The 25366-nt window shown below is 40.9% G+C and overlaps 2 protein-coding genes across 3 annotated transcripts in view; one reads left to right on the top strand and one right to left on the bottom strand.

The window, feature by feature from the left end:
• LOC109427416 (regulator of telomere elongation helicase 1 homolog) overlaps window positions 1-25366 on the bottom strand; it is a 303579-nt gene that overhangs the window by 163032 nt on the left and 115181 nt on the right. The window lies entirely within an intron of this gene.
• LOC115257141 (sentrin-specific protease 1) overlaps window positions 1-25366 on the top strand; it is a 47437-nt gene that overhangs the window by 12454 nt on the left and 9617 nt on the right. The window contains exons 3-5 of one of the 2 annotated variants that reach the window (XM_029856522.2): window positions 15575-16445; window positions 17010-17162; window positions 17237-17636. In XM_029856522.2, the coding sequence (XP_029712382.2) occupies window positions 15575-16445; window positions 17010-17162; window positions 17237-17636 (1424 nt within the window). The remainder of the gene's footprint in view (window positions 1-15574; window positions 16446-17009; window positions 17163-17236; window positions 17637-25366) is intronic. The other variant, XM_062844997.1, reaches the window with a different exon arrangement.

Here is a 25366-nt window from a genome sequence, read left to right as displayed (position 1 = left end):
CAGGTTCGCAAGGATCCTAACATTTTTGTTGTATAAGAGCTTAAGGCGAAACTGGAAGCATTGCCTCACTTTTTGGTTTTTGATTTTTTATTAAATAACGAAGCAAGATTTTCAAAATCGGTTTTCGTGCACGCGTAGAGTATAGTTCAGGTTATCCTCTGAATTTTTTACGCGGTAGAAAATGTTTTTTGTTTTTGCAGAAACCATTTTTGAACAAAATTGCACTAAAAAATGGTTTCTGCAAAAACGAAAAACATTTTCTACCGTGTAAAAAATTCAGAAGATACCCTGAACTATGCTCTACGCGTGCACGAAAACCGATTTTGAAAATATTGCTTCGTCATTTAATAAAAAATCAAAAACCGAAAAAATGAGAAAATGCTTCCAGTTTCGCCTTAAGCTAGATTTCTTCCAAGAGCGTTTGTTCCATAAGCTGTTATACAGCTACTTTTGTTAGTAGCGGAGTCCCTGGAGAAACGCCAGACCATTATCCGTCAGGCAGCGTCGACGAGCATCAGAAGCGGTTCGATTCCGGATTCGAACGACAAGGTAAACAAGTGGCTGAGTTCGCAGAAGAATGTTGGAGGATTGAAAGGATTCCCGGAGGGCGACGACAACGACGAAATACAGTCGATCAGGAACCGCTGGATATACCCGTCAAGCCAGCACTTCAGATTCCCGATCTCGGCGAGCTTTTAATCATGCGAAATCATCCGTGATACTTACATTCATCAGCTCCAGAGATACGAAACGATTCCGACCCAGCGACTACACGCATTCCACACATAAGTTCAAATTTCCGCACGGCAAGTTCTCGGAAAAGATCTCCCTACCTTCGGAGGAAATCCTGAGGACTGACCAATCTTTATCATCAATTTTGAGCAGTCCACTGTCACCTGCGGTTACTCGGATGCAGGAAACTTGGTCCGCCTGCAGCGGTGTTTGAAGGTTAACGCCTTGGAGTCTGTATGCAGCCGGCTTCTGCTATCAGCAAGTGTGTCGCACGTCATCAAGACTTTACGCATACTTTATGGAAGGCCAGAGCTACTTATTCGGTCGTTGTTAAACAAGTTCCAGCACGTTCCCGCGCCCAGCCATGATTGACTAGAGACGCTGATCCAGTTTGAACTCTCGGTACAGAATCTGGTGGATGACCTGAAAGCCGCCGAGCAGTTGAATCCCATTTCGAACCCGGCCTTGATGCAGGAGCTTGTGGGAAAGCTGCATGGATCCCTGCGATTAGATTGGGTCATCTACAAAAACAAGAACCAATCGGCAACTCTGGAAACATTTGCGGACTTCATGTCGGGATTCGTGACGGCAGCGAGCGAAGTGTCATTTGAGCTTCCAGCACTGGAGCTACATCGAAGAGTAATAAGTAGAATTCCAGGGACATCGGGATCGTTTTTACCCATGCTGCTGAACAAACCCCAGCATCTTCTGGCGGGCCATCCACCAGCACCAAGAATAGTAAACTAGGCATCGAGTGACAGAATGTCACCAGTGCGACAGTGGACGAACGCTGGAAAATCGTGCAGCAGAAGAGGTTGTGTCGCACATGCCTGAATCGTCACGGAAAGTGGCCATGCCGCTCTTGGAATGAGGAACGCCAAAAGCATAATACACTTCACACCTCCTCTCCGTTTACCCGATAATGTAGGAATGTCTGCGAGCCACGTGACGCCCGAAGATTTGAAGTGGCCTCTCTTTCGCATCGTTCCTGTTGCTCTCTTCAACGACGGTTCTTCTGTGACTATTTTCGCTTTTATTGATGAGGATTCTTCTTATACCCTGTTAGAGGAGTCCATTGTGAAACAGCTAGGGGTTAAGGGTCCGTTAGAACCCCCAACTCTACAATGAACATTAGACCTCTTCATAAAAAATGAAATTTCTCGAATTCAGCCAGTCACCCCCATATCTTAATTCTAATGCTGAAACAATCTTCTGGTCAAATTTTCAGCTAAATTGGTGAAGATTTCGAGGTGCCTCAAGTCAAAATTGTGTTTTATGGTCATTTTTCGCCTTTAAAAAATGCCCGTGGAGGCTAGAAGCCATATAAAATATCGTGGTAACCCATAAAAGAAAGATATGTATGTTACTGACAACTTTTGTGAACATTATGTAGTGATAGGAGGATGTTTTGATCATATTTATTTGTTTTTCAGACATGCAAGTATGCTAAAAAGTTACATTTTACAACAGTTTTTGTTCTACGAAATTCAAACACTCAATTTTTATCAAAAGTTTCAAACCATTATATGATTACCCACAATATTCTGAACAATATTGCCATACATCATTTTCTTACCCGATCTACGGAAAAAATCACAAAAATCGAAAAGTAGAAGCTATCCTGAGTTTTTTGATACCTGGGGTTGACGCAACTGCTGGCAGGCAGAAAAGTCAAACATAGTAGCTTTGCTTTTTCTTGATGATTGCAATGGTTGATCATTGATTCAAGTGACAGGTTGGCACAAGTACACATTGCCTTAACAAAAGTGGCATATAATGTACCTCAGTAGAATATGAGAAATGGTTCAGATGGTAAGGCTTTGGACTGGCAAACCAAAGGTTCAGAGTTTGAATTTATGTCAAATGTGCTTTCCATTTTTTTTTTTGCAATGATTTTCCTACAAATCTAAGCGTTAAACCTAACGTCGAAGCTCGCGTCGGAAGATGTCATCCGACGATGTAATTTGATCTTTATGAGCGGATGTGGTCCGCTACTCAGCCAACCAGTCCGACGTAAGAACCGAAGTACGGATTAAGCAATAAATTAGTTATTTAGTGTTTCCGATTTTCAACTACGCACCCAATGAAGGTTTTATCATTCTGTCAGAATGATGCTTATATGCATGCGCTAGTTCATGCGGTTTCCCCTACGCTAGCCATCATGTATGCAAAGTTTAGAACGATAGTTGATATTACCAGCTTGATAACAAAAAAAAAAACTAAGCAAATGGTCTTATATTCAAACTCTGAACCTTTGGTTTGCCAGTCCAAAGCCTTACCATCTGAACCATTTCTCATATTCTACTGAGGTACATTATATGCCACTTTTGTTAAGGCAATGTGTACTTGTGCCAACCTGTCACTTGAATCAATGATCAATCATTGCCATCATCAAGAAAAAGCAAAGCTACTATGTTTGACTTTTCTGCCTGCCAGCAGTTGCGTCAACCCCAGGTATCAAAAAACTCAGGATAGCTTCTACTTTTCGATTTTTGTGATTTTTTCCGTAGATCGGGTAAGAAAATGATATATGGCAATATTGTTCAGAATATTGTGGGTAATCATATAATGGTTTGAAACTTTTGATAAAAATTGAGTGTTTGAATTTCGTAGAACAAAAACTGTTGTAAAATGTAACTTTTTAGCATACTTGCATGTCTGAAAAACGAATAAATATGATCAAAACATCATCCTATCACTACATAATGTTCACAAAAATTGCAAGGAACATACATATCTTTCATTTAAGGGTTACCACGATATTTTATATGGCTTCTAGCCTCCACGGGCATTTTTTAAAGGCGAAAAATGACCAAAAAACACAATTTTGACTTGAGGCACCTCGAAATCTTCACCAATTTAGCTGAAAATTTGACCAGAAGTTTGTTTCAGCATTAGAATTAAGATGTGGGGGTGACTGGCTGAATTCGAGAAATTTCATTTTTTATGAAGAGGTCTAATGAACATGGAGTGTTATTGATAGAGCTGCACAATCTACGGTTGTGTGTTCTGTTGAAGCTGCGTGAAGGGGGACCATGAGATCGAATCGGTGCAAAATGTAGGCTGGTTGGAGCATCTATGGCTGCGTTCCTAGTCAACCACTTCAAACGGCCATCGTTAGCTTCCATGTCGGTGCAGTTTCGGACGCTGATCGCGAACATAACGAGCAGTTCGTGATTTTTCTTCACTCTGGAGAATGTAGGCGTTTCGGGGACACGTAAACCCCGAACCCTCCAGGAAGCGATCTCGGTAGTCAACGAGGTGAAGCGAAAGTTCTGGAGAGAATCGGAGCAAGTTCGGAATGCGAACCAAAAGGCCTGGACCTGGAGCGAGAAGACAAGTTAGAATCAGTACTCTGCATGCAGAGAATTCCTGTGAAGATGTGTTTGTGTAGGCTTTAGGCCTCAGAGAGGACCTGCAGTACATAGTCGACTAAAACCACATTCCCACCAAATGAGAACTCGCAAGAATGGTGATGAGCTTGTTCGACTACCTCGATTAAATCTTCTTTTTCCTCGTGCACGGTAAAATTTTGCTGCAAGATGTGTGGACGGAGGGGATCAGCAGATACCGGGCGACATCACAGACCGGTGGCAGCGATGGTCGAGTCTCTTCAATCCACTGGTCCAAAATTCGCATTTCCCGATGCTGTTTCCCCACGCCTTTTCCACCAAATCTTGACAGCCTTCAACTTCGCCCGTTCGTCGATGCTAACGAGTCGTCATACGCCTCCGTTGCGTAGCCGGACCACATTTGACAATGAATGATCCTTGGTTCCAGTGACCAAACTTTCTTCGCAATACCGAGGATAGTTGGTCGCAACAGCGACTTCAACTTCGCTTACTTCGATCCTTTCTTTGACTTTTCTCGTTTCAATTCATGGGCAAAACTGCGTACATACCTACTACGGTTTCCTGACAACGTCAGGCGGAGAGTGGTCATACCACGAGTCATACTCTAGAGCTTGGCGTACTAACTAGTGCTGAATTGCAGCGCGTCGAAGAACTCCTCTGGAAAACCGCGCATACCGAAGCGTACCCTAATGAAGTTGCCACACTTTTGAAATCTCAGTGTCCTCCGTCACAACGTAGTAGACAGAGTATCTACACCAAGTGGCCATATCTTGATAAGAGAAGAATCATGCGCAGCGGTGGCAGATTCGGGCCCGCATCGGACATACCATAAGACGCGAAAAATCCAGTAATTCTATAAAGGAGGACGTCGTTACCATCCTGATCGTCGATTCCTACCACGAATTCTGGAATCGATGGCTGAAGGAATACCTTCCCGTTATCACTCGGAGATGCAAATGGGTTCAAGAGGCGAAGAACATCGAGGTTGGAGACTTAGTACTAGTTGTCGACGAAAAGATGAAGAACCAGTGGATTCGGGGACGGATCGAAGAGGTCTACCCTGGCCGAGACGTGCGACAGGCGATGGTGCAAACGTTGACAGCGGTGATCCGAAGAGCAACCACGAAGATAGCTGTTCAGGACGTCTTGGAGAAGCGTTAACCTACTCTCGGTGTTCCAGAGGTTCCAGAGCCTCAGCAGGGCTTACGGGCGTGGGTATGTGCCGACAGGATCCCTGGTTCTGGCAACACTAACCGGCACAGCACTACCACGATGACTACGATACTAGCTTTACGTCATCATATCAGTAAGTGAGGTTGAGCCAAGGGTTGAGCTAATAAGCGAAATTTGTTAATCTAATTCGGAATCGATTCGCCGTTTATATTTGCCAAAATTTGTTATCCTAGTGTTAAACCGATCCACAGTTCTATAGTTGCTGAATGTGCAATCAGACCGACTATTTTGCTAAATGCTATGAAATCTATAAAACCCATACTTTCATAGGCGATCGATTAGTCACTCGTGCGAGGATAGATGACCCAGACTTGTTACCAAGCGAAAAGGTCACCAAATTTGTAAGAATTCTACTTCAATATGCCTACCAGATTACACTAAAAAAACTACTCTTTTTTTAAGCTAAAGAAGTAGCTAACCTTCCGTGAGAAATCAAGTTTGCTTTCCTGAGTTGGTTTCGCCTAACCCAACATATTGTTTTAGTTAATTCTACAGGGCTGTTTGCAGTTCATATGGAACTTCTTAGCCTATCTTGGTGCATGGGAAATTCCTTGCTGGAATTGCTCAGGAGACCGTTTTTCTTCGATCGCAGTATGCAGTTGTGAAGAAATTACATTTCGAATTTCAGTAGGCTCAGTGTACCAGTTATGGCTATAGTACCTCTAATTGACTGTAGTTGATTTTCAACCTTTAACGATGAAAAACAACATGAAACATTGTGTGAATACAAGATCACATTCATAAAACATGATTACAATCATTCAAACTTCACAATTTGCTAAAATTATTATTGAAATAAATCATTTTCCTTCTAATTTCGGCCTCCTTGCACCCTATTTCGCCATAGTGTACCAGTTATGGCTAATCCCATGAGGAATGCATGCAAATAGTGCGAAGTGAAACCGAAATAAGAAAATGTGTCCATAACTGGTACAGGGTTCCTATCATTGGCACACGCCGAAATAAATACTAAAAGTAGTTTTGGTTCGGTTTGTTTATTTTTCCTGTAAAGTATGGAAACTACACAATCATTTGACATATTGGAAACATTCGTCGGTCTTCTTCTTATTTTTGTAGAAATAGTTTTCCTTAGGTAATGTGATAATTGGTACAGTCACCCTAATCGTAGAAAGTTTCTGCCAGGAATCGATCAAGGAAGTTTCTTGAGCGATTCGTTTTGAACATGAAACTTGTCTTACGAGTGTATTTTTTCTGGCCACGCTATCGTTAAAGGCATTAGTAAAAGGGTCAGATGAAGTCATATAATCAATCAAATATCTAGATAAACTTAGTTTATTGTGTCCGTTTGTTATGGGTATAAATATTTGTATCATAAATAATACAGCAGAATTGTTTTATATGTTACAAATTTAATATTCTTGTTCACCGAAACAGCCTCTTGAATTGAGCATCATTATTGTATCACAGCGTACCACTGTACATCTCATTCGGCTTGCGTAATAACAATTGCCGCCAACCCTGAAGGCAGGCAAAAGATAATAGGTAGCCTAGTTGTAAACAGTCGATTCAGAATTGTTGTTTGCCGAGATTTTGAATCTGCTAGTGATTTTGGTTTTCCTTAGAATCTATAGTCAAAAGGTAAATTTTAAATGTGTTTCTTAATCTAGATTAAACTTACAAGCTACTTAAACTTACAGGCTACGGAATAATCCTAACATTAGGTTGTGTGTAGATAAGAACGTAGTACGGAGACAGAAATGTAAGTTACCTAATGAATTTATTACAAAACCTATCCTAATTACAAAATTTTTATAGCTTAAGCTGATCATACTAAAATTTGGGTTTTGATCACTGCTGGAAGCTTCCTCAAATTTTAATGCACATTTAGGGGTGATCGGGGCAATATGGGCCACCTAAGGAAATCGTTCTGAAATGCACAGAAAATCTCAATAAATAATTGTTTTAATGTAATTGAACCATGCTTAGGAGTGTTTCCCTTCATATTGCGTCGATAAATTATTTAAACAACTTTTTGTTAATTGTTGGGAAATACTTTTGAAAACCATTGATTTTCATGTGTTTCCCAGCTATACGGGGCAATATGAGCCACCCTTCAAAACTTTTTTTGTTTTTTTTTTGGACAATGTTTCGTAAGCAGTGAGAAATAGAAAAATATGATTATTTAACAACAATTCAGTGTATTTTATACAAATTCGATTGTTTTTGTTTCAAAATAAAAAAAAAACAAGCAGAATTCATCGAATTTTACTATTAAACGCAATATTTCATTCAACATGTTTCCATCACAGCCATGAATCAAAGAATGGCAGCGATGGTATTGGTTCCATCTCTCACACTCTGAGGCGAAGGGAGACACAGTAAGGAAGCACTTACAAATTACGTAGCATTTTTGGCCAATTGTCTATACTCCCTCTCTTGCTTCCTCCCCACTCGTAATTTGTTTTCCCATACTTAGCTTAATACATGGCTCGTAACAGTATCAAGAACTCCCCCCTTCCCCTCCAATGCTACATCATTTATGAACGGTTCCTAAAACAACCTTCCTTGGCCGTTGCCAAAGAGGATATCATTCCAAGCGAAGACCGCAAATATCCGATTTCATTGAACTTTTCAGATTGGGATGTAATCTGTAGTGGCGCCTGTGTCTTGGCGGTGGTCAAGCTGCTATGTGACCAATTTTTTCGTTCCGATCGCCGCATGTAACCTCACACCAGTAATGAACCATGTTTCTGCAAATAATGTTCATGTTTTGACAGCAAAATTTTGAGGTTAGGTTGCAAAACCGATCATGTTGGTCCGAGCAGGTATGACCATATTGCCCCGTAGAGACTAGTTTCGGAAAATTCTTGTTTCATTGTAATTTCGGTTTCGAAAAAATGCAGACTTGTTCACAAACTGCTCAGTAATAGTAGCAGTATCAACTGTAATGGAATATTTACCTGGGCAGTAAGGAGTTATCTGTTAAAAGCTTATTTTGGAGTTTTAAATCTTATAACATTTTTGCGTTCGTAGCAAAAAAAATACATTTTCGTTAATATTTGCATTTCAGAATAGTATTTTGGTACGGTTTTTACAGTGAGACATGATTGAAGCATTCTATAAAAGATTCTAAGGCTTTGAACAGAACAAAAATTGTTAATAAGGCCAAATACAGGGTGGCTAATATTGCCCCTACTACCCCTAAGCAGGCTTGTCCGCACTCAGCGCATGAAAATTCTGCTCTTTTGATTTACACCACCAAAACTATCGTATCAATGCAATCTTCCTACCTTATCTGATAGAAGGATATTGAAATATTCTAAATGTCATTTGGAACTGTCAAAAAATTGCACCGCAGTGCCACACTGTGCGCGCAAAGAGAATTTCACCCAGGTGAATTCACCCCAGTGATTTTCTCTTTGCACGCTCAGTGCGGCACTGCGGTGCGATTTTTTGACAGTTTGAAATGACATTTTGGATATTCAAACATCCTTCTATCAAGTAAGATAGAAAGATTACATAAATACAATGGTTTTGGTGGTGTAAATCAAAAGAGCAGAATTTTCATGTGCTCAGTGCGGATAAGCCTGCCCCTAAGGGTTCAAGCGGATTATGAACTTATGAGATGCAATCCTGAATCTGATTGCATACCTTCAAAACATTTCGGGCAGCGATTAGATGCTAAAGATATAAACCGTTCTCTATCACGAACTTCAAATTATAGAAATCAAGTTATAATACCCGAATTGGGTGCCCATTATGATTAAAAATTCCTAGACAAAAACAAGCTATGAATGTAGCAACAGATGCTGCACACTAGAAGGTAAACCTCTGTGGGTGAACTGTCAAATCAAACTCAATTCCAGGATGACTGATGGACCTAAAACAATAAATCAAACCTCGTCATCCTGTAATCGTAGGTATTATCATTTATAGGGCACATTTTTGTTTTGCGTTGTGCTGTGTCAATTTGTATTGTCTCTTATTATGCATTTGTAAGGTTCTATGTGTCGTCAGATGTTAATACTTTAATACTTTGGACTGACTGGGGGTATTCCCTCCCCCTGGATATTCGATCTTGACGCGATGGGAGGGCTTAACCCATTAGCACTTTAGCGCCAGTTTATTCACCATCTCTTGGACTTTGAGCTAGATATATCTGGTTTACGAGTTGAGCGCAAGTGAAGGAATCGGCCGTAAGTGCTAATGGGAACCAAAGGAGTATCCGTTGTGCATTTATCACAAGTCAAAGACAAGTTATAATTCAGCTTGCATAGACCTACTATTGGTATTCTTTGAATTTTCTCAAATTTAAAAGTAATTGTTAAATTTTATGTACCGCAAGAGTGGGTAGGGGAGGTCTCTGCGTTACACTCATCATTCATCACTTGAAATCAAAAGTACACAGGACAGGGGACGCTAGGATAAGTTGACTTACAGCATTACAGATTAGGTTATGTGAACAATTAAATTCATTACCATTAGAAAATTATGGACTGATTAAGTAAAGATTAAACTGCTGATTTTAGAAATGAGTTTATATTTGTATTTTTTATAGGTTTTGTAGGGATGAATATATAAAAGTTAACAAATAATCTTTATCATTTTATTTTTGACACAGAGATCATCTGTCTGAACTTTTTTTTGTTTTTATATGCTAGACGGTATTATAACACTGACCAAAAAGAAAGCAGGAATTAAGTTACATGTGTCGGAACGGCTGTTAGCGTGGTCGTCGGCCATAGTTTTTCATGTCCCCTATATCCACTACAACATGTTTATTTAGGAATTAGGACGGTTGACAATGTGAAAGGTTACGGTGGATATAAGAATACTTCGGACTGAGATGATCACAGATATGCAGAAAACGACTAGCGAAATTAATAACACAATTTGGCACATTATAGACTGTATTTTGACGTATAGGGCTTGACTGATTTACAACATCGAATGGAAGCTCAAAAATATTATCTTACACTAATATGAGAATTATTTGGGCATGATGCTGGTGCTGTCAATGACCAGCATCGGTTATTGACTTTATTGGTAATCAGCTTCAAATAATTTTCAGAATGTATTATAAAATAACTTAGGATATTATTTGATTATTATTTGGAGAAGCTGTCAGAAAAACTAGTTGCCCATATCGGCTAAAATCACTAGCTCTGGTAGCTGTCTCCGAATAATTTTCAGAAATATCAAATCTTTAAAAATTAGCTATAACATATTTTTTTTGCTCTTTTTTGTAATATTTCTTAGAAATAGTACTTTGAAGGCGTTAACATATACAGTCTTTTTTCTCTCTGAATGTTGTCCAGTGACCACGGAGATTTTCGATTATTGAAATATTGTTCAGTTATCAATTCATCTTTGGAGCTTCCATTCGGTCAAAACACTTGTGCGATGGGAATAGTGAAAACACAGTATTTTTAAAAACTACTACGACCCAATACTAATTAGGGGCCGTCCATATACCACGTGGACAACTTGGAGGAAGGAGGGGGTTCGAGAGAAGTCCACGCTTGTCCAACGAGAGGGGGGTGGGGGTTCGTCAAATGTCCACGTGGACAACTTTGACATAAAAATTAAGAATCAAAGATTTACAAAAGAAACAAATTATGTCGCATTATTGATGAGATTTTCTTCAATAACAGTTCGTTACATTTTATTTTATTATACCGTGGAGGGCCCATATTCTGCGCACCTAAGACTTTTTCAATTTCAATCAGCTGTAACAAATTCAAAATCGAACCGATTTGGCTGAATTTTTGACCGCACATAGTTATTAGCTTTGTAAATAAGAGAAAAATATAATTCTTATACAAATCACTCAATTTATATGTAAAATTATGAAAATTCTAAAATGTGTCTTTGTTCCTAATTCTGCGCACCCTTTTTTTGGAATGTTCCTTATTCTGCGCACTAGTGTTCCTAATTCTGCGCACATGAGAAAAACTCTAAAAAGATAACATAACATGAGAACATGATTCATAGATTAAATTTAATTGAATTCTTCATTTTCAACTTTTATACGACATTACGACCATATTGGAACTTTGCATGTCCCTAACATTGATACTACCTACTTTGATTACTGAGCAAAGGGAATTTCAATCATAATACACAAAAGGATTTTGTAGCATTAGCATTATCGAATACTTCTACGTAAAGTTTTTTAGTCATCCGCATATGCACATATTAGTAAAATTTACTTTCATTTCTAAAGGCATTATAAACTTTTTCGCCATGACAAGGTGGCACAATTTTTGTTTGCAAACTGAGACTTCTTTCTTGTCTAACTCCAGGGTTTCCATTGTTTAAGAAAATTCCATGAAAACTCACATCATATATCGCATTTGACGAATGCTTGCATTAACACATACAATTTCCCCAGAGGTTGATAGCAAATGTTTAAAACAAGTGGTTAGTCCGGTCACAAACTATCAGATCAAAAATGCAAGAATCGTAAATTAGCCTTCAAAGTTTATAAACTAACTTGTTGAGACGTAATTACATTCACCGGATTGCTAGAAACATAGAATATCCTAGTTATAACTATGTTGGCATTTATATGATGTTTGTTCATTAATTATATGTTCAAAACTTAGTGTTGAAATGTCTGCGCAGAATTAGGACCACTATTTAATACCGGTTCCTAATTCTGCGCACCTAAGAATAACAAGAATATTAAGAAAGGAAGAAGAAAACTCAATTGTTTTTTGCCGATTCTGATTCCTCGAAGACAGCAGTACAGGATGCGCATGCAAAAGCAGACATTCTCTTCATTATTTATGTCGCAAAATGCTTCAGCTTATGAGGCAACTTTTTAGCAGCTTCGCTAACGGACACAGATTTCAGGCAATTTCCAGTACTTGCAACATCATTTTATTTTTTTTTACAAAATAATGGTCGTTGATTTCAAAAATTTTTCTTCACAAACTTTTTCATTACTATTGAAACAATATTCAAAAAATATATTTGAAGCTAATATTGAACTAGCGTCCGTGATTTTGTGGTATATTCGCGAAAGTGCGCCGAATTAGGGACTGCGCAGAATTAGGGCCGGTCACGGTACATTGTTTTTTAGTTGGACTTGACATCTTCAAGGGAAAAATCGTGGTATTGACTCATCGACTAATTTGTTTTAAATTATGACAACTTATAATTAGAGTCTGCGACCATTTGGGCAGGAGCACCTATTTTGGGCACTTGCTACTATAACTCAGTAAATTTCAAACCGATTGACTTAAATTTTTGAACACAGCCTCTTGCTAAACGTGTTTCAAAAATCAAGTCAATCGGTTCAAAATTGACAGATTTATAGCAGCAAGTGCCCAAAATAGGTGCTCCTGCCCAAATAGTCCCAGGCTACTTATTTTTTTTAGTGGAGGAATAATCTGGAGATTTATGATGGAGTGTAGACCCTGCAAATGTTGGTGTTTCAGTCAGAAAGCTTTCATTGAAGTTCTGTGTGGATTCCTCGAAGTTTCATATCAAATTTTGTAAACTACTTCGAAGTTTCAAAATGCACTTGAAGATTTGCAGGCTTATCTCAAACACTTTTTTGGAGCTTCCTTTAAAATTTAAGATGTTTCTGTAGGATATTGATATCTAAATCTCAGCAATATAATTTTAGTTTCGACTATACTCTATGCATTTTTGAAAAGTTGTTGTAATTTTTGTTTTAGTAATATACTAAAAAATATGATCTTATCTCAACAAAAATCTAAGAAAAAAATTACTTTATCTTAACAAAGCAAAACATAAAAAAAACACCGTCTTCAACCAGAGATTGCACAGACTGAGCAATCTCTAACCAGAAACACCCAATGATCCAGTGGAAAATTTTTCGTTTGACGAAAAATTTTCACATACTGGAGCGGGAATCGAAAAACCCTAAGGGCCGATTTCATTTCTTCACCTCGGCTTAACTGGTAAGCCAGGCTTACCCATATAGTTATACCTGGTTTAACGCTTAAGCCAGAGTGAAGAAATCGCCCCTAAGCTCAATTATAAATAATGTCAAAACTTGTAGCTACCTATTTCGTGCTTCTTTGAGAAAGACTTTAGAATGAATTCACTCAAAAAATTTTCTTACTGTATTTTTTATGTTAAAAAATAATAAATAATAACTTGTTTATAGCTTTATATATTTTATATAAAGCTATGAAGTATTTATTAAGTTATATTTAAGATAATGTTTACGAAGAAAAAAACAAAACATTAAAAAAAAAAAACTTTTTATGCTTCCTTTTCCGTTTATTTTAGAAATATATAAAAAAAAACATTTTTTCGGATGTCCACGTGGACATTTGGGGAGGGAGGTAGGGGTAGGGGTCAATGAAAAGTCCACGGGGAGGGGGAGGGGGTCAAAAACCATGAATTTTCTGTCCACGTGGTATATGGACGGCCCCTTACTACACACTTTGCTCAAGTTGACGACATCGTCTCTACCGTGTGCAGCATAGTTGTCCCATGTTAATAGGGATTCCCATAGAACATGGGACAACTATGCTGCACACGGCAGGTCTAGTCCATCGTGAGTATTGGTCCTAGTAGGGGGAAAGTTGGGAAAGGGTCCAGGCTTTGCCATTAGCTGTCCTGCAGCTCCACCTGGTCACTCTACAAAAAAAAAAAATACTTTGGACTGACTGGGGGTATTCGTACCATGGTATAATTATCTTGGAATGAGGTCCATATTCATTATTGTCTTTATTCAAGATAGCCTTGTAATATTTTTCTTGACAACTTGTACCATGGTACGATTACCATCACTCTGTCCCTGATATAAGATATATTTTTTCTAACACTTATCTTCAAACCTAAGATATAGGTACCGTGACCGGCCCTAATTCTGCGCAGTCCCTAATTCGGCGCACTTTCGCGAATATACCACAAAATCACGGACGCTAGTTCAATATTAGCTTCAAATATATTTTTTGAATATTGTTTCAATAGTAATGAAAAAGTTTGTGAAGAAAAATTTTTGAAATCAACGACCATTATTTTGTAAAAAAAAATAAAATGATGTTGCAAGTACTGGAAATTGCCTGAAATCTGTGTCCGTTAGCGAAGCTGCTAAAAAGTTGCCTCATAAGCTGAAGCATTTTGCGACATAAATAATGAAGAGAATGTCTGCTTTTGCATGCGCATCCTGTACTGCTGTCTTCGAGGAATCAGAATCGGCAAAAAACAATTGAGTTTTCTTCTTCCTTTCTTAATATTCTTGTTATTCTTAGGTGCGCAGAATTAGGAACCGGTATTAAATAGTGGTCCTAATTCTGCGCAGACATTTCAACACTAAGTTTTGAACATATAATTAATGAACAAACATCATATAAATGCCAACATAGTTATAACTAGGATATTCTATGTTTCTAGCAATCCGGTGAATGTAATTACGTCTCAACAAGTTAGTTTATAAACTTTGAAGGCTAATTTACGATTCTTGCATTTTTGATCTGATAGTTTGTGACCGGACTAACCACTTGTTTTAAACATTTGCTATCAACCTCTGGGGAAATTGTATGTGTTAATGCAAGCATTCGTCAAATGCGATATATGATGTGAGTTTTCATGGAATTTTCTTAAACAATGGAAACCCTGGAGTTAGACAAGAAAGAAGTCTCAGTTTGCAAACAAAAATTGTGCCACCTTGTCATGGCGAAAAAGTTTATAATGCCTTTAGAAATGAAAGTAAATTTTACTAATATGTGCATATGCGGATGACTAAAAAACTTTACGTAGAAGTATTCGATAATGCTAATGCTACAAAATCCTTTTGTGTATTATGATTGAAATTCCCTTTGCTCAGTAATCAAAGTAGGTAGTATCAATGTTAGGGACATGCAAAGTTCCAATATGGTCGTAATGTCGTATAAAAGTTGAAAATGAAGAATTCAATTAAATTTAATCTATGAATCATGTTCTCATGTTATGTTATCTTTTTAGAGTTTTTCTCATGTGCGCAGAATTAGGAACACTAGTGCGCAGAATAAGGAACATTCCAAAAAAAGGGTGCGCAGAATTAGGAACAAAGACACATTTTAGAATTTTCATAATTTTACATATAAATTGAGTGATTTGTATAAGAATTATATTTTTCTCTTATTTACAAAGCTAATAACTATGTGCGGTCAAAAATTCAGCCAAATCGGTTCGATTTTGAATTTGTTACAGCTGATTGAAATTGAAAAAGTCTTAGGTGCGCAGAATATGGGCCCTCCACGGTACAAAACATTATCAACATTAATCAATCTTCATTCTAAAAAATTTTTCTCTTTGTTCTCTTGCAGATTTTCATTCCAAGTCAGAACCGATCTCGGACAGATTAAGGCTCCCGGTGTATTCCAAGAAAATCATGTCCGAAGCGTCCAACAGCGGCGGCAACAAACAGAGCGCCTACTTCGGTGCCACCGGCAAGACGCGGCTCGAGTTTGCCGATATTGAATTCTCCGACGACGAGGACGAAATTGACTGGATCAATCGGCAGCAGCAGCATCAGCAGAACCACCGAGGTCGGATCAGCAATGCCGGACTTGGCGCAGGTGGTGGTGGTGGTGGCGGTGGTAGCAGAGGCGGCGGTGGTGCCACTTCCCTTCGACACCCGCCACCGTTGACGAAAATCAAGCCTTCCCTAGCACCAGTTCCGTCGCTGTTCCCAATCAGGACGAAGCTGACCAATGGTACTGCCGATGGATACGGCCGACCATCCGATACGTTCAAGAAACCGTTCGTATTCAAGTCGCAGCAAGCTGCGACACAACCTCAGCAACAGTCGCACCAAGCGCCGCAAGCCAAGCGCAACTCGATTATTGCCCAGAGCTACAATATGACGGAGGTGAACAACTATCGGGCACTGTTGAAGCGACTGCTGCCGAATCTCTACTCGCCGGAAGAGCCACAGTCGGCCAGTGCTTCGCGGAAGAACTCCCTGCTCCTGTCGTCGGACGATATCAATCTGTCCTCGTCGACGGCCATCAATCACAGCCTTGGGGCCGGCGAAGGAAAAGCTGGTCCATCGACGAGCGGTTCGGCCGCTATTCGTTCGATTCCGGTCATCGACTTGTCGCTGGAGGAAAGCGACGCCGAGGGACGGAAGAAGCGCACCAGCTTGTTTACCACCGTCGATTTGACGCAGTACAGCTTGGCCGCCGATGACGAAGCGTGAGTATTCTTTTGATAGATTATGCCTGTTTGGCGGATGGAGAGTACAAAGAATTAGGACTTTTCAAATCTAAAGATTAATTTTGCAATAACACTACCGAAGCATACGATATTAGTACTGCGTTTGGAGTATTTGACGCAGAAAAATAATCCCTGAAGGAGTTCCTGAAGAAATCTCCGAAACAGCTTCTAGACAAATAAATGAAGAAATATTAGAAGGAACGAGAAATCTCAAAAGAAATTCCTTGAGGATTCTGCAGCAGGCAAATTCGCTGTTATTTTTTTCCTACAGGGAGCGCAAGGATCAAAATACATCATCTTTTCGACAACATAGGTACAGTAGGCTATTGAATAGCTTGATTTGACATGATGACTCGTGTCAAACGCATCTTCTATTTTTTCCTAAGCACATTTTTGTATGTCACTATTTTCGGTGGATGCCTAATCGAGTATATTTGCTATAAAATCCAATGTTTTGTTCCTTACATCCAAGGCAAACAACAGTTGAGTCAGTACCGAATCATGCAGAACCTTTTCACATTGCCCCATCGCTTATTTTTACAGTGAAACAGCCCAAGTGGTGGACCCGGTGAATACTTTACAAGAGAAGCTCCAAACTAATAGCAAGTTCCGCGAAGATATCGTGGATACGGTGCAGCGCAAATATGGCAGCACTTCCAGCCAGCGGAAGGACCTCATCGCGCAGGAACGGGAAAAGTAAGTAACGGCACATCCATGTTTTCAATTACACATACAGTTGTAGTATTTTAAAGACTTTTGAATGTCGCTAGTGTGTGCTCTCCTGTTGCTCAGAAGACTGCGGCTACCTTTTCGCTGGCCAGCCTTTCAAACGGTTTCATTAACTGGTTCTACAGCCGAAGAAAACCTCCTGAGAGCGGCGCGGGAAGTAGCACCACTAGTGCGGCGAAACCGGTCCGCCCATCGCCGTCATTTGTTGAACCACCACGAAGACAAACCTCTTGCATTGATTTCAGCTTGAAGGAGCTTAAGAAGAGCACCCAAGAGTATGAGACCCCGTTCGAGCGGAAGCTGGGCGACTTTATGCTCAAGTTTGACACCATCGTCCTGGACGAGGAGGAATCGGAAGAGGAGGAGGAAGCCTACCCGGAGCTGACCGATGAGCACCAGGGCGCGATCAAGCGGGCCCTCTACGGCGGGTCGCGTTCGGAGGTAAGTGTATATATTGTTATGTAAGTCTACGACATATGGAGAATCCTGTATCACTTCCTAATGTCAACTTCCTTCGACATCCAAGTGTCGTGACCGTATACAGCAGTCGTAGGGTTTTGTATGTTACAGAACACGAATTTGGTCTTCGTCAAACTATGGAACTTTGTCGAGTTACGGAAACCGTAGAAAGTTCTATTCGCAGCTGCAAGACACTTTTTAAGTGCTCTTTCCACCTTGCAATTATCATATTTTCATCTGTCAGCAAGATATCTTCTCGGTCATTGTACATTGGGGGAAAGGACGTTCTTTTTCACAGCACACTATTGAGAATTGTATAAAATTTTCGCATGTTAGGCCATTCCATGTTGTATTACGCATCAGTAACGAAAACAGTAATGAAATTGTCATACTGCTTTTTGTTGTTCGGATTTACGGTTCACTGCCTTCGTTTTATGGTGCCAGCTGTCTCTTTCTCCTGTATCGACTCACCATAGACCACTAGCGTAAGGTCTTTGGCAAAGCCAACCAGCTTTACCCTGGGTGGTATTGTGAGCCTCCTCAACAAGCCATCGTACGCCGCTTTCCATTGTACCGGGCTCAGGATTGACCTGTGAGGTACCCCCGCGATGATCTCTCCTGCCTCGTTGTCATAAGACGAGCACTATGTTCTGGAAGCAGCTCTCTAGGATCAGATGTAGGCTTTCCGGGACTTCTTGGAGATGTAAGGCACTCTCGATGGCGGACCAGCTGATACTGTTGAACGCGTTCTTCACGTCTAGCGCGACAATCGCTATCTCGGCAATTTCTTTGGTCATTGACCTAATAGTGTCTCCCGCGATCGTCCTTTCCGTAAGCTAAACTGGTTTCCGAGAGCCCATAGTCATCTGATCTCTCGGTAATGTTTCCTAGATCTTCTGCATTATATCGGAGGATCGCTCTCGGGGTGTTGATGAGCCCTTCGTTTTGGTCTTGACTACCCTATAGGCACCGCAGGCATTCACATGCTGGCAGACTGGCATAGATTATCAAAACACAGCCATTTACGCACCTTAATCTTTATATGCAGTGCCGGAACGGAGAAATGTGAGGTTTACAAGGCAGCTAGTGCATCATTCTCTCAGGTCTTAGGCAAGATGCACGAAACGCCACAATTTCCGGGCACTTCTACTATACTAGTCAGTGGCCGTTCCTGGGTAGGGATCGTCTTGACATTACGGCCTCGCACATACGACCTGAAGGCGTCACTAGACAGATCCTCGGAGTTTATCTTCATAAGAAATAGCTCCACAAATGCCGGCTCGTCGTAGCACGAGGTCAGCCATCAGCGATGGCTATCGATGTTCCTTCGGTGTAGTCGTCTTTTTCCGGGGTCTGAGTCATTTGGCATAAACTGCCGTGAATCGCATACCTGTCCCATTTGCATAGGAAATCCAGCAAAGATGGGACTGATATGCGATTCACGGCAGTAAAGTCATTTGTCATAAGGTCACTTGGCATACAAATATTTGGCATAACGGTTTGGCATAATTAAGAAGGGTGTATTTCGATTATGCCAAATGTCTTTATGCCAAACGACCTTATACCAAACGAATTTATGTCCAATGTCACGCACCCCTTTCTCCGTATGCGTTACTGTACCGAATGGTCACTATGGGTATGCCAGTTTAGTCGCCTTGCAGGCCTGATTTCGCTCTGTTTCCGCACGAGGTACACTTCGTTAACCCTCCAATTTGAGTTAGGGCTTGGACCCAGACTCCTAAAGGTCCCATCGATGATGGCCTCTGCACTGTTTCCACTGTAGATATTTTTGTCGCCTACATTCGCGACATCTACGTTTAGTTTGGTCATTAATACCGAGTCCAGTGTCTTGTGTTGGTCAAGCGGCTGCCCCATTCGACCACCGAGCCGTTGAAGTCTCCACACGGTGTGTCTGGTAGAACAAATTTATTACAAAAAAATGGGTATCGCTAATTTTTACGCTGCGTGAAAGTTGACGCTACCAGCTTTCATTCAAGCCCAACATCGAAATATTCCATCGGGGGAACTTTTTCATACAAAAATTGGGTATGTTTGTTAAGTAGAAATAGGGATTAATTTGGAACCGTGCATTTTGTATGGGGAAAAACAGTATTCTGAAAAAGTTGTTCGGGATCCCTCGGTGGATTTTTTTGAGGGACCCTGCAAATGAAAGCTGAAAGCCTCTATTTTTGAATAGCGAAAAAATTGACGATGCCTATTTTTTTGTTATAAACTTTTCCCATACACACGCCGTGTCCACCGATGACCACGGGATTTGATCCCACTAGTAGTACGCTGACGGATATCGAATCTAGCATGGTCTGATCTTCGCTATTGCGACGCCCTCATTAGACGAGGGATACTACCTCCTGAATTGGAAACCGACTAGTTGTATAGATCAGGGGTTCTCAAACTTTTTCAGCTTTTCAAGCGACCCACTTTTGATTGTTATAAAATTTGGCGACCCACTTGAAAATAAACATAAGCCATTTTTGAAAGTTTAGACTATTTAAAAAAAAGTGTGTTATCGCTTTCGTGACAGGTTATAATACAAAGCTCTTTTTTTAAGTTAAAATTAAGGTTTTGGATCATTTGGTGTCCAAATGATCAGTTGCTAGAACTCCATTTACAAATTTAACTAATCTGACATCATGGGACACTACAGGACTTTACTTATTGACATATTCTATCACACATTTTAGAAACAAAAAAAGCATGAAATTAATAAAAAAAAAATCTTTGGAAACATATAGAAAATTCATTTAAACAGAAGCATAAATTTACTTTCAAACTAAATGAAATCCAATAATTCATTTTGTATTATGTTTTCTCTTGCGTAAATTTTAAGATGCATCGAAAAAATTGGGCTGAAAATGTCGGATATTTCATTTTACGGGGATGAACCAGCCTCGGGCTGAATTTCCCCATAATAAAAAAGTCAATAATAATAATCGGATATTTCACTTCTATTTTATTACAATCTCTTATTTAGTTGGTTTGAATTCTGTCAAAGTTCAGTTTACCGAATTATACCAAAGTTAAACTTTATCAAAGTTCGATAAATTTATCAAAAAAAAAAATCAGTGGAGATAACCAAACATTGGATAAGATCTTGTCAAAATTTGGTAATTCTAACGACAAAACTTGGCGTGTAAATCCAACTGAAAATGCAAACCGCAAACAAAAACTTGAACTCATTTTTATAGAACTCAAAGAAATTCTACTATAATTTTCAACTTGAAAATGTATTGTCCCAGAACCGATTTTAGATCGCAGACAGTATATTCAACATTCAAGATATGTACTCCAAACTAAATAATTGAATAGGTATAAAGTGTAACCTAAATTTGGAAAATAATTATGCCAGTTTTCCAAGAGAGTGTTTGCAAAATTCAAAAAGGACCAACAATATCATTTGTGATATTATACGAATCAAAATAAAATCTACTTTCGCGACTACTTTTACCCGCAGTCAGAGATACGCGCGAGACAGTCGCCTAAGAAAACAGACCTGTTTTCAAATTTTCCATCATAGCGCTCTTTGATAATTCTTGAAAAAAGGTCGCCACATGGCCGGGTGATATGATGACTGCTGCGACTGCACGTGGCATTTGCACTGCGATTAAATTTTGTCCATCATTGAAGGCCTTGGAAAGTAGTCGCCATAGTTGTGATTTTCTTGCAACGTACAATAAATAAATGAAACATTTATTGCAATATAGCTTAAGATTTCGCGACCCACCACAATCCAGCACGCGACCCACCAGTGGGTCGCGACCCATAGTTTGAGAAACGCTGGTATAGATCATTTCTAGCTTAGTCTTGTCCGCCACCCAGTTCCCCGTTTTTCACCCGAACAGGAACAGGAACTTCGTCTGGACCTGGGGCCTTACGATAAGGGACTATGCTATCCCCGCAAGTTCCACATGGATGACCCGCTCCTCATCGCCAGCCCCAGTCCCGGCTGTTCAACGGAAGGAGGTCAAGGACTAGGATCTTGACGCAGAAAAAGTCACTCGATGATCCCCTCTAACATCTCTGGAGATTGCTCTTTCGGAGCCATTACGCTTCTCGTCTTGTCCATCACGATCCTGTAGGCATCACCCCACGGATTCGCACTGGCACTCTGAAAGAGACCCTCAAAGCAGGCCCTTTTTGCTTATCCTAATCTCAGTCTTCAGCGCGGCTTTTGCAACGGCGAACACCACCCGCCGTTCGTTTCGTTCTTCTTCAGATTGTGCTCCCATTTCTAGGGTGGACTCGCCTAGGCATGGTCGCATCGCGTGCACGCGAAAGCACCGCTACCAGCTCGACGCTGTCCAAACTAAGTAGATTTCGCTCACGGCGGAGCGCCTCCTAAGTACCCCTTCGTCGAACTATGATGTCTTCCACCTGCGAGGGCTTGGCCTTGGCCTAGTCGCCTATTCCTCTACCCGCTGCCTGCTGTTGTTGTAGTCGATACTGTAGCGAACCGCCAGGTGATCGCTGTGAGTGTAACTATAGTCTACTCTCCAGTTCGAACTACTTGTTAGGCCAGGACTACAAAAGGTCACGTCAATAATTGACTCCGCACCGTTCCGACTAATAGTACTCTTGGTATTGACATTATTCAGGCCAGTGTCTCTAGCAGGATCTGACCCCGCTGGTTCGTGAAACGGCTTTCCCAATCTACGGCCCAGGCATAAAGTCACCCGCTTTTACCACCGGCCTTCACCCTGTTAGCACGGTCGTCATACAGTCCAGCACCCGCGTGAACTGCTCGATCGGCCACCGCGGAGGCGCATAACAGCTACAGAAGAAGACCCCGATTAGTTTGGCGACCACGAAGCCCTCATATGTAGTAGACACCAACTCCTGGACGGGGTATTTACCCGTCGTCCATATCGCCGCCATTTCGCTGAACCAATCCGCGACCCAATTGCCCATGCCGGCGGATTTTCGGTAGGATGGGTCCGCTATGATGGCAACATCCATCCTTCACTCAGAAACCGCCTGACAAAGCAGTTGCTGAGCCGCGTCACATTGGTTCAGGTTTTGCTGCGTTACCTGCGTTATCAGTTCCATGACTTGTGTCCTGATTCCAGACACCTAAAGCAAACCTCTGGTGGCTCGTGGAACGTCAGATGACATACGCACTAGCCTACTATCCTCCCTACTTGAACGGACTTTGACGTCCGCTACAGGTAGCTAAACCAAAGCTATCTGTGTCCCTGCCGGCCCCTTCTGTAGCCTAACGGTTGCGGCGACCACCTGCACCTCGCACTGTTGCCACAGTGTCGTGACGAACTCTTCCCCTTCAATTTTTTTTTTTTTTTATCTAGTTCGTTTATTTGAGGCTCAATCGCGTATAACGCTTTACGGAGCCGAGGATCTTTCTTTGTACTTAATAGTAAACATTATACAGAGTAATAACTTTTTAATGATATCTGTTAGTAATGGGTGGAAGCCAGGGTACTCGTGGCAGCTCGAGGTTAGAAGGTCACATTTTGAGGGATGGACAGGGTAAGGATTGGGCCAAAGGTTTCACTGCTGCTCATCCGGGGGTGAATCGCATCTTGCTAGCGTATTCGGTGCCTTGTGGTGTTGGTACCAACTTGTTGTGGGACTTGGTCTTCCGGATGGCCAGGAGCAGCGTGGTAACACAAAGAGGACAAAACAGAGAAAAAAAAACTGGAGAAGAAAACACAAGCAAATTAAACTTTTATACCAGCAGAGCGAAGAAAGTCGAAAATACATCCCATGTATGTGACATCGCGGGTCCCCAACACATCTCTCACAAGAACAAAGGGTTGTCTACCTCGGGCCTCAAGGGTATCCAAAAGTAGCGCTCTGGAGGCGTCATTATCCGGGCATTGCCAAACTACGTGGTCGATGTCATCATAACCGGAACCGCACTTAGTACAAACATTGCTCAACGCGAGGTTAATCCTGTGTAAATGCGCGTCTAGCGAGTAATGGTTGGACATAAGTCTTGACATCACGCGAATGAAATTGCGACTTACATCCAGACCATACCACCACACTCGCAAAGAAACATTAGGAATAATGGAATGTAACCACCGTCCCAGCTGGCCATCTCGCCAATCATTTTGCCAACTTTGAAGAGAACTCTGGCGAACAAAATGGAAAAATTCATCATGTGAAATTCTTCTATCATAGATCTCACCTTCCTGTGCGCCCACCTTTGCGAGAGAGTCCGCTTTCTCATTGCCATAAATTGAGCAATGTGAGGGGACCCATACAAAGGTAATCTTGTATGATCTTTCGACCAGTGCACCCATCTGCTCCCTTATTTTTGTAAGAAAGTAAGATGGATGTTTTACAGGTTTCATCGACCGGAGTGCCTCAATCGAACTAAGGCTATCCGAGAAGATGAAGAAATGGTCTACGGGCATGTTTGAAATCATCCCCAAAGCGAAATTGATTGCTGCCAGCTCAGCAACATAAACCGAACAAGGTTCCTGAAGTTTGCGGAAGGCGGAGAAATTTTCATTGAAGACACCGAAACCAGTGGATCCATTTATGCGAGACCCATCAGTGAAGTTTCAGTTGGGCTGGGTTCCGCTTTCTAGAAAACACAACCAATTGAGTTTTTTGCGGAGCAAACTCGATCCCTAAATCTCTTGCCCAGATTGACAGATTATTTAGAGAATTTTGCAATGGTCTTTGCAACATTTCTGCATGTGTGCCTTTTAGAGAAACCACAGCATCATCTGCAAGTTGTCTTAGCGTGCATTGTCCTTCCAAGCAACTATCAATGTCTTTCACGTAAAAATTATAAAGCAAGGGACTTAAACATGAGCCTTGGGGTAGGCCCATGTAACTAATTCTGGAAGTTGTCAGTTGTCCGAGATTGAAACTCATATGTTTTTCTGACAACAAATTATACAAGAAATTATTCAAAATTCCTAGAAGTCCACTATTGCGCAGTTTTTCTGACAATATTCCTATGCAAACTGAATCAAAGGCGCCCTTAATATCCAAGAAAACTGAAGCCAGTTGCTCCTTTTCCGCAAAGGCCAGTTGAATATCTGTTGAAAGCAACGCTAGACAATCGTTTGTTCCTTTGCCCTTGCGAAACCCGAACTGTGTATTTGAAAGCAAGTTATTCGATTCGACCCAATGATCGAGTCGTGATAGGATCATTTTTTCCAACAATTTCCTTAAACATGATAACATAGCAATTGGGCGGTATGAATTATGATCAGACGCTGGTTTACCAGGCTTTTGAATAGCTATTACTTTGACCTGTCTCCATTCATGCGGAACGATGTTGTTCTCCATGAATGAGTTGAACAGGTCCAGTAATCGTCTTTTCGCGATATCTGGGAGATTCTTTAGAAGATTGAACTTGATCATATCGCTTCCCGGAGCGGAATTGTTTGATGAAAGAAGAGCCATAGAAAGTTCCAGCATAGTGAAGGGTCTGTCCAGAGAACCGTCTCTTGGGGATGTTTCCCAAGAAATCGGTTGTGCTGGGACTGAGTCTGGGCAGACCTTTTTCGCGAAGCTGAATATCCAACGGTTGGAGTATTCGTCACTCTCATTAGAAGAAGAGCGGTTTCGCATGTTGCGAGCCACTCTCCAAAGCGTTGTCATTGAAGTTTCTCTTGAGAGACCCTCACTGAAGTGTCGCCAATAACTACGCTTCTTCGCTTTCAGCAGGTTTCTCAGCTGTCTTTCGAGTTTTGCGTACTCTTGATAAAGATCTG

This window comes from Aedes albopictus, chromosome 1, assembly GCF_035046485.1.
Source record: "Aedes albopictus strain Foshan chromosome 1, AalbF5, whole genome shotgun sequence".
NCBI lineage: Eukaryota > Metazoa > Arthropoda > Insecta > Diptera > Culicidae > Aedes > Aedes albopictus.
Note: the sequence above shows the minus strand (reverse complement) of the source record. Positions and strands in the feature narration are given on the sequence as shown.